The sequence below is a fragment of the Sesamum indicum genome, linkage group LG7, assembly GCF_026168435.1.
Source record: "Sesamum indicum cultivar Baizhima isolate 11 linkage group LG7, ASM2616843v1, whole genome shotgun sequence".
In the NCBI taxonomy this organism is placed as follows: domain Eukaryota; kingdom Viridiplantae; phylum Streptophyta; class Magnoliopsida; order Lamiales; family Pedaliaceae; genus Sesamum; species Sesamum indicum.
In genome coordinates this window covers 10,827,276-10,837,502 of record NC_142663.1, presented here as the reverse complement: position 1 = coordinate 10,837,502, position 10,227 = coordinate 10,827,276, and the positions used below count along the sequence as shown (strand labels likewise).

The window sequence follows — 10,227 nt, the reverse complement described above, 5'->3', positions numbered from 1 at the left end:
ATTTAAAGGGTGAAAAATTACGTAGTATAACTTTTTCTGAAGTTTGGCATAATTACGATTACCCCTTGTTTAGAAAATTATAAATACCATCCCTGGTATTTGATGAAATTATGTAATCGTTTGATAGAAATATGAAATTGTCAAATTTGCCCTTACTGTATTTTTTTGTTTTTTTAAAAAAATTTAAAACTTATAAAAAAATCGAAAGGGATGAATGAAAAAATTTTAAAAATTATAAAGAAAATTATCCACTTAGTCCATAAAAACATAATTTCTTAAAAAATAAATAAAATTATAACTTTTAATCCACAAATGTATTTTGGTCAGTTCACCATAAAAAAATGGTGGAAACTTAACGCATTGGGCTAATTGTTAGACGATCGTTAAAATAAGGGGGACTTGTAATTTTTCAAACAACAAAAGGGTATTCATAGTTATGCTAAATCTTAGGGGAGGTAGTTTTAATTTACCCTTACTTAAACTACATAATGCAAACATGACAGGAGACATTATATCATGTCATTTGAAAAAATATAATTTTTTCGGGTATGGTTAATTACTATGGCCAAAAGAAGAAAATTATGGCAAATACAAATCAACCACGACTTCACAACGGTCATTGGCCGTTGTTTCTACATGTTTGGTCAAAACATATGCCATGGACAAAATCATTTATAGAGTAGCAAAAATTGAATTCTTTTATAGTTTGTCTGACAGCTGCCCTATCCTTAATATAATGTTTTATGACAATATTTCACCGATGAATCCAAAATGTATTGAAATAGATGCACAATATCTTATGGGTGGCTGCATATGCTACTCCAAATGCACACAGTCTGTATCCTCTTAGCTCTATCCTATCTATCTCTATATATATATATATATATATACGCATACAATTAACAGAGACACGCACACACACACACACAGAGATGGGGGGTATGAGTGAGAAGCAAGAAGCATTGGTTAAAGAATCATGGGAAGTGATGAAACACAACATTCCTGACCTCAGTCTTCGTTTCTTCACTTTGTAAGTGTGTGTGTGAGTGTGTGTGTGCATATACATACATATACATATATATATAGAGTGATATAATTATGATGAAAATGAATATTATTGTAGGATTCTGGAGATAGCACCAGCAGCAAAGAACATGTTCTCATTTCTAAAGGACACAGATGAAATCCCACAAAACAACCCAAAGCTCAAAGCCCATGCTGTTAAAGTCTTCAAAATGGTCACTACTTTTCTACTTACTACTCATTTTTTTTCATTATTTATTTAATATTAATATTACTACTATTATTATTAGTCTTCATAATTTGTTCCACTTTATCTCAAAATTTGATTTGAGGAATTGGTTTAATTCTTTTTTTGTGGTTTTCTGCGCCAAATGATAATATCCAATGTATATCTACTCTGTGGTTATATTTTTCTAGTGCATAAACCATATTCTATATTTGAAATATTTATATATATAAACCGGAGTATATATAATATATAAATTCATATCAAAACTATTTATTAGGGTTGGAGCCTATCCCAACTTTGCATTCAGTCTCAATGACTACAGATCCAACTAATTATACTTTATGAAGGATGATACTTTATTGTGATTAACTCGAAATTATATTTTTATAAAAATTCAATCTTAAGCAATATTCATAGATGCAGAAATTTTTTTCAACCCACCTAAATTCTGTATCTTACAGTTATTTTTCTTTTTTTATATTTTTGGCATACGTTCACAGTAGGTTAAAAAGAAAATGATTCCTAATTAGGTGATATTGGATTTTGTGATTTTCTTAATATATAAACATTGTAAATGAGCAAATTATACTCCTGTAGAAAAAATATTTTTTTAGCAATTTACTCCTCTATATTTTTTAGGGCTTATTGCAATTTTGCTTGTGTATCTATAAGGGGTTGGCAATTTTGACGTCACTGCATTTGTCATCATCTTGTTTCTTTTGGATGGCGTCATTGCATTCGTCATCACCGTGTCCTTTCCAGATTTTAGTAATAATGGCTTGTCGGTCATATGATTGCTAGCTGGCTTTCCTGCTTTGTTGACTGTTGCTTTTTGTTGCTTTCTGCCAACAGTCTTATTCTTGACTTTTCTTTTTTTACATTCTCCAACTTTTACATTATTTTGTAAAAATTCTTTCTTTTACCCTTATCCTCATTTGGTTCGGGTTTCTTTTGGGTAACCAATTTTTTGTCACGAACAGATGCTTTTCTTATTTCAAGCAGCAAGGACATATATGGTTATGCAATTGCCCATCCTTGTTGCTTCGGTCGCTGATAGTTTATTTTTCTAGATCAACATTCCTTTCTTTTCAAATAAGCTTAATGCGAACTTAGTATTTTTTCCTGTCATGGAGTTTAACATGAATGATCTATTCACTTTGTTTAAGAAAATTTTGAATCGATATTTGACTTTGTCCATCTCAGTGAAACAGACCTATAATCCCAAGCTCTTCAAGTTGAGATATCGTCTTCATTAATAGCTTATACCAAGGGAGCTTTTCTTGAGGCAACTTTAATTTTGTTAAAAACTACCATATCCAGTTTCTACAGCTTGACGAAATGGAAGGCTGAATGAGCCCCATTTTCTGCTATTTCTGGAGCTGTTCTACGAATTTTAACTCCAAAATATCTCCTCTTTTCAAGTGGGGGTTGTTTTGCTAAGATTCATAGACTGCCCCACTAATCTAATTCGGAAGTTTTGAAATTTTCAAAAAAATTGGTAATGTAGTAGGAACTGAAGCCAAAGCTCCAAAATCATACCATTTTCGAACATATTCTGGTTTGAATCCCTATAACATCCAAACTCTATTGTATTTTCTGGATGTTTCGATGATGGTATTGCTTGGGTTTATTCCTTTCCACGAAACTAATTTTTCCCACATTTGTTGCTATACTTGCCAAGAAGAAGAAGAAGAAGATATCAACTCGTTAGTATTAACCTTAGCCTTAGAGGTGTCATCTCTCCCTCTTTAATCCTAGATGTGTTGGGTTGACTTGAATCATCAGGAGTTTGGACTTCCTACATCCCAATTGTTGTCATTTCACTAGAGTCTAGCAATGGCCTCATATAATCGATACTTGAATCCGAGGTCTAGAGCCCTGCACTCTAAGGGCATGTTTAGGATCATGCTCCCTCAACTTGTTAGTCATCCCTTAGGATGATGCCTTCTAAATTCGTTCCCGTAGATCGTTCTATAGCGAGGTGGATGTATCAGGATTCTCCCTTTGGTTTCTCTTTAGATCTATAATCTCCCTCTAGTAAGATCCTTGTGTAGATATGGAAAGATTTTAAGGATCTCGTCCACTTTTTGGCTCAAGGATTCTATTTTCAAAGGTATATGAATTAACTTATATCTATAGTTTGGAACTGTCTTTTGAATTTCTCTCAAATCTTGCGAGATCTTCGAGGTATTCGACTTCGAGTTCTTTCCAATCAGTTCCTTTAATCATAACTTTTAACAGCTGTATTAAAAAAGGAATTTACCCAGCCTGGTTTTCCTTGTTGGCCTTCTACCATGGATTTCGATTGCTTGTAGGCTCTTTACCATATTCCCTGGTAGCATCTTTCGGGTCTGGTGAATTCTCCACCATTTTTCTTGTTCTTCCTTTGTAAGAGGTTCAGGTTCCCACTTCATTGTTGTTGTGGCCTTGTCTAGAATTTCTAAGACGAAATTCTTTTTTTGTCTTTTCAAGATCTGAAAATACTCCTGGTTGTCACTCAAACCATCATTTGATGGTGTTTGGAGATAATCCTCTCTATTTCTTAAAATTTCCATTTTCGATCTTTTAGAATCTGAAAGTATTCCCTATTGTAACTCGAACTTTCATTCGGTTCCATTCTCTTAAAGAGTCTCCTTCGTTAGTATAAAAATAATATTTAAATGCAATATAAATAAATATTTTTTTCAATAAATCTAAGTTCTGATACCATTCTAGTCGAGCATGTCAAGAATATGCATTAGGATGCAAAATAATCGAAAATAGACTAAAATGCTCATTTTAAAGCTATGAAAGGATAAAATCGTCCATAATTCTGCCAGATTCGTGTGGAGGACTAAAATCGCAACCTTTTTAGAAGTTACAGGACTGGAATTGCTAATCGTAAAGTTACAGGACCAATAACACCACTCCCCTTAGTTACAGAACTAATTTTGCAATTTTTCCAATTTTAAATGCAACCCTCTTGTATTTTTAAAATGAAGCAATTTACCTTCCTAAATAGATGGGTGAATTGCTTCATTTTAATTAACACAAGAGGATAAATTTCAAATTTTTTTTTCGTATAGGTAATTTGCTCATGTACAATATCAATTATATATATATATATATATATATATTGATTCATTGGAAAAGACTAACAATTAATTAATAAAATTGAGGTAATTAGACATGTGAATCAGCCATTCAACTTCGTGAGAAAGGTGAAGTGGTGGTTGCGGACACTACTCTCAAGTGGTTGGGATCTGTTCATCTACAAAAGGGAGTGATTGATCCACACTTTGAGGTAATTAATTATTATTCTTTCTGCAATAATCCTTTTCAGAATTGAGCTTGCTTCATTCATGACAAGAAACCATACATGTTATAACATTATATGTACGTACAAACATTAAGGTTGTGAAAGAAGCATTGCTGAGAACAGTGAAGGAGGCGACGGGGGAGAAATGGAGTGAGGAGATGAATGGTGCGTGGGCAGAAGCCTATGATCAGCTAGCAACTGCCATCAAGAATGAGATGCATGCAGAGGCAGCTACTGCTGCTGCCATCAACTCCTCATAGTTCTCGATTTTATGATCCGCAGTGGACTGCTGGATGTGGTCGTCGTTTGTGATTTCATCTCATTTTATCTTGTCTCGATGAAGAAAAAATAAGATAAAATGGGTTTGGTAGGGATGTAATACTTCGAATATGTGCTTGAATGTGAGATAAAAGTGCAATAATGATATTTGGATCAAACAATTTTTCAGATGAAAAATTTGTTTGGATGTGGAATATTTTTAAAGGCCAAAATACTTTTTTAGTCCCATAAAATAAGGACAGAATTATTTTTCTTTTTTGGTACCACAACTCTGGCAAGCGGCACTTTTAATCTTATAAAACTCAAAATCACATCTTTTTAGTCCCAAAATTACAACGTACATGACTTTTTGGGACTAGAAATACATGATTATGAGTTTTATGGACCAAAAGCGACACATGTCATAGTTGTGGTACTAAATCAAATTCGGTCTTTATTTTATGGAACTAAAAAAATATTTTACCCTTTTTATGAAATATTTCTTGAAAATTCGTTTCGATGTAAGATTTTCTTTTTGATCTCTTTATATTCAGGTGATATTAAATGGTAAGTGTTTTCTATGCAAAATTAGTGCAATGTTTAGTAAATTTTTTAATTTGGTCGAATTAAGAATACAAAATAACAGGTTATTAGGTATGAATTTTTGGGACGAAAACAGACCGTTGTAAATTGGTATGCAATTTGACATATATTTGTGACGGATGGTCTTTAGGTGCACAGACAGTCGCAAAAATCAATACAAAATTTTGACAAATATTTGCGACATAAGATTTGTCGCAAAGTCCCATTACAAATATGGTGTAGAATTGGCAGGAGAACATGCCGTCATAGTACGTCACAAAAAATGTCGTGAATGTCAATGTCATTTAGTCTGGAATTTGCAAGGGTAATTACAGCTCGTGTATCTAAATTAAGTTTGGCATTAACCTCTCATTATTTAAAAAATTATAAATACTCTCTTATTTTAATGTTCGTTTAATAACGAGTCAAACTCGTTAGCCTCCTTCAGGTTTATATCCAACTTTTCTGACAGACTGTTCAAAATGCCCTTTTAAATTATGAATTACAATAGTATATATTTTTAGATATTAATATGGACTGATATGTTCAACGGATTGTTTACTTTACCCTCTCAAATATATATTTTTTATATCTCTCCAAATGTTTTCTTTTTCCTTTTTTTTTTTTTGTGGGGGGAGGGAGGGATTAGGGGGCGAAAAATAACAAGGATAAAATAGTGATTTCTACTTTATTATCTAAGGAATACATAATTATTTTTTATTTGTAAAAATATTTATAATTTTTTAAATAATTAAAAATATTTATAATTATACCGAACCTCTCAATAAAAATTGCTGTAACTTACCCTTGAAATTAAAAAGGTCAACACATTAAGGTCTCGTATGCATGCCACCTTGAGGAATGATAGGATTAGAAATTCGGCACAATCAAGTGTGTGGTAGGCTTGATTAACCAGACCCATGCTTCACTAAATCTACAGCCCAAATCAGCCCAACCCAAGACATGTTGCCCTTCTTGATAATAATATGCATAATATATATATAAATATAAGGGGTATTTTAGGAACTTCCCATTTTGCCAACCATAATATTACGATAGGAGTCTCCCTCTCAATAAATAAGATAGATAATTGGACCCTTGCTAGAAACAAAAGAGAGTGTAGGTCTTTTGGTTCCTTTTTTTTTTCGCAAATGTTATTGTTATTTTTGTTAAGAATCCTACTGGATAATTAATACATTCAACCAAATACCATATTAATTATCTGAGTGTAAATTCATATGGGCTGTCAATGTAAATTTGTATCCATATGAATCTTGAGTCGTTGAATTAACATTTAATAATGATATCACTTGCGATCTAACAACTTATAATTCATGTGTGTGATGCCATCAATGTGAGTTTATACCCAAACAAAATATCAAGCATTAGGTCACACATGATATCTTTATCATGAGTTAATCCAACGGTTCACAATTTTTTTTTTTAACTGCAACGATTCACACTTTATATGGGTACAAATTTACATGGGCAGCAGTAAATTTTTCTTATATGGGTTATCACATTCTCTCATTATGAGAATCCTATCAACCCTAATTTTGAAAATTTTGGTGCCGTCCATGTGCATTTATATCCCCGTGAGCTGCAAATCATTGATTAATATGATGATGATATCATGTGTAATTCAACACCTCAATATTATTATACAAACTACCTCTATTTTTTTACTATCAGAAATAATTTATATAATTATAAAATTATGAATAATTTATATTAATAGATCATAGGTTAGAAAGCATAAATATAATTATTCCTTAGTAAAAAATATTATTTTCTGATAGAAAAGAGAAAGGAAAAAGGGAGCTAGCAGGGGTCCTTCTCATGTACCTTAAAGGTGGATTACAAATCAAAATATCATGATGACAAGTTAGCCAACCTCTCCCTTCTAACTTCTAAACTTAGTAACTTCATTTTGTAAATATTAATTTGGTTTATCATGTGCTACTGGCTTCATCTGTATCATATTTAGAAGGAATGTAACTTGAGACGTTTTGAGCAATTTAAGCGAAAACCTACCGCACTTGTTGGACTCATTGTGGAAGAGGTTAGACAGAGGATTTTTAGTGCTTTTTTAGCTCACTCTGTTAGTTCTTGTACGTTATATAAACTTTGGCGTATCCTTTGGCCTGTCGAGGGAGACGCCACTCATTGAGCACTGTTGTATTATACAAATGTACTATTTATTTAATGAAAATTACATTTACCTAAATTCTTAGAATTTAAATTCATGATTTTAAACTTACTCATATTAATTGTACTATAACTATTGAGCTAAGACATATGAGAATTTATCCGATTTAATATAAGTTTATTATAATTTATTTATCAATTTATCATAATGCGATCAATTTGTTAATCGAATCGACGTTTGCTTTTGCGATTATAATCGTGTTTTGATAAAAATTACAATTATACCTTTTAAGCCCATCGTAATAACTGTGCATCTAATTATGCTGGCATCCCTTCTTTAACCTTCAAAATGTGGTTAATTTTAAAATTTATATATAATCTGTATTTATATAATTAATTATAAAATTGTGAATACAAAAGTTATAATCAATTTTTTAAAAAATTGATTATTAAAAAATTAATTATATAATAATCAACTATTTTTTAATCAATTATATAATTCTCCGGCCAACTAAGACTTAAATTTTGTGTTTAACTCAAAAAGAGTTTCTGAAAAAAAAAAAAAATCACATTTGTAGATTTAAAAAATTACTAACCTTTTAGATTTCTTTTTCTTTCTTTTTTAATTTTCGTATCTTATATAAGAATTATTCTTCAAAGACAGTATGTCACGACAGCTGGTACTAATATTAAAAAGAAATATCTTTCTCACTCATAAACAACAGTTTATGACACCATGATATTATTTTTTTGTTATACCAATAATACCCTTAAGTTGCTTTCTTTTATTTTATTTATTTCTTTTCGATTTGTGGGCATTTGATCAGTCGAGGGATAATTACATTTTTGGTCCTTAGATTTAACTATTTTTTCGATTTCAATTTCTCAAAAGTTTGGTCCTTCAGATTTCCAAATTGGGGATTAAATTTTTAAGGGAATAAAATTGAATAAGTGGTTAGTTATAGGAATCCAAAATATAATTATTCCATCTGTCGTTTTCCCCTACATTCTTTTCAACCAACTAAAATCTCAGATTTTATACATTAAGTAAATAAATTCCAAAATATATGTATATATATTTCAAGATCAAGAATTCTACTTTTGATTTAATTGCTTGCAACTACATAATTTAAGTGTTTATTACTTTTTTGTCGAAAATAAATTGTAATAATATAACTTATGTTTTTAGATTGCTTAAATTAAATTTATTTAAGTCAACGACTGTAAGTTTCTCTTGTTGGGAAAATTGTATGAATAATTTTAATTTCTTTTTGAAATAACAATTGAATATATTAATTAGTTTACGAAACCAAACACAAATATTCATGTCGGAACAAAATAACAGAGGCAACAGATAAATATGTTGTTTTACGATAACATTAAAGGAGAACTTATAAGGAGAGTTGTATCGTAACACTTCTCAATCCAACGGAAATTACACGCTAATCGAATCGCAGAAAATCTGCTTGCCTTAAAAAAATTATATGTCCTATGCAAAGTGCACCGAGTACTACGCAATTCTTTTTAGGATAAGACGAAATACTGTTTATTAAGTATTGCATTTATATTGACAAACACCTCGACCAACATCAGTAGCCTCTTACAGAAACTAGAGCTCAAAACCTGAAATTTTGAGAGAGAAAATTTGGGCGCTAGAGAGAGACGAGAGAACTCGGTTGAAAGGTGTGTTTGAGAATAAAGGAAGAATCAACCTTTTACAGGCACTCCCAGCAACAGCCACTAAATCAGTCATTAAGCTGGACATTTAATGTTCAAGTGAAACCGCCAAAAACGGCCAGTCAAAAATTTTAAATGTAATTCTAAAACTATTTTAACTTAAAACTGTTGTATTTGTTTATCTCCATATAAACAAAAATATCTCTATTGCATAAAGATATATCATGAGACATTAGCCCTAACATCTACGCCAGATCTGAGGCTGACAGCTCGCGCACATGTGTGGGCAGCCCCATGTTCGCTCTAGTCTCCATAACATTTCAAACACAATTTGGATTTGAACTTAATATAAGGAGTTTATTTTGGATATAAACTTTCAATGTGAGATAAACTAGAGTGTAAAAACATTCATCCCATATCCACCTTATATACACATCAATGCCCTTTATTTCTCATCATATTCCTACGTGGGATATGCACTTTTCTCAATTTCTTTCCTCTTAATATATGGATTTAACATGTGATTTAATTCAAATTACAATATTTCTTACCAATTTTATAATTTATTAATAAAATTGTGCATATTAAATTTTTTCTCCCAAATGCTTAGACTTCAACTTTTATCTACTTTTTACTTTTATTTCCAAATACTACAACTTTCACTTTCACCGTTAAAGCAGAAATTATTGCAAACATCCCCTAGAACCACCCGGATCCAATAACTCGTTATAAAATCAAAAGACACTATTATATACATTGAGTGTAAAAACTTACATTAATTATAGGGATATTACACTCCACCTGAGATTTTATATAATTATATGTAGATTCTTTGTGGTTTAAAAAATTCACGTAGCACCCTAAGGTTTGCTTCCATCTGATAAATAAGTCTCTCCGGTAGTCAAAATTCACTGAATTTGCTGATACTAATAAAAAACAGAAAAAAATCGATATTTACCACCAATTAACTTATTACTGATTTATTGCAGATCAAATAATCAAGTTACCCTCA

General features: G+C 31.2%; 1 protein-coding gene across 1 annotated transcript; it reads left to right on the top strand.

Annotated features, from left to right (window-relative positions):
* The first annotated feature begins 805 nt into the window (after positions 1–805).
* Positions 806–5,396, top strand: HB2 (hemoglobin 2). The gene is made up of 4 exons (XM_011103983.3): positions 806–1,030; positions 1,124–1,238; positions 4,419–4,535; positions 4,646–5,396. The coding sequence occupies exons 1-4, from the start codon at positions 933–935 to the stop codon at positions 4,808–4,810; spliced, it is 495 nt and encodes a 164-aa protein (XP_011102285.2). The 5' UTR covers positions 806–932; the 3' UTR covers positions 4,811–5,396.
* Positions 5,397–10,227: the final 4,831 nt, after the last annotated feature.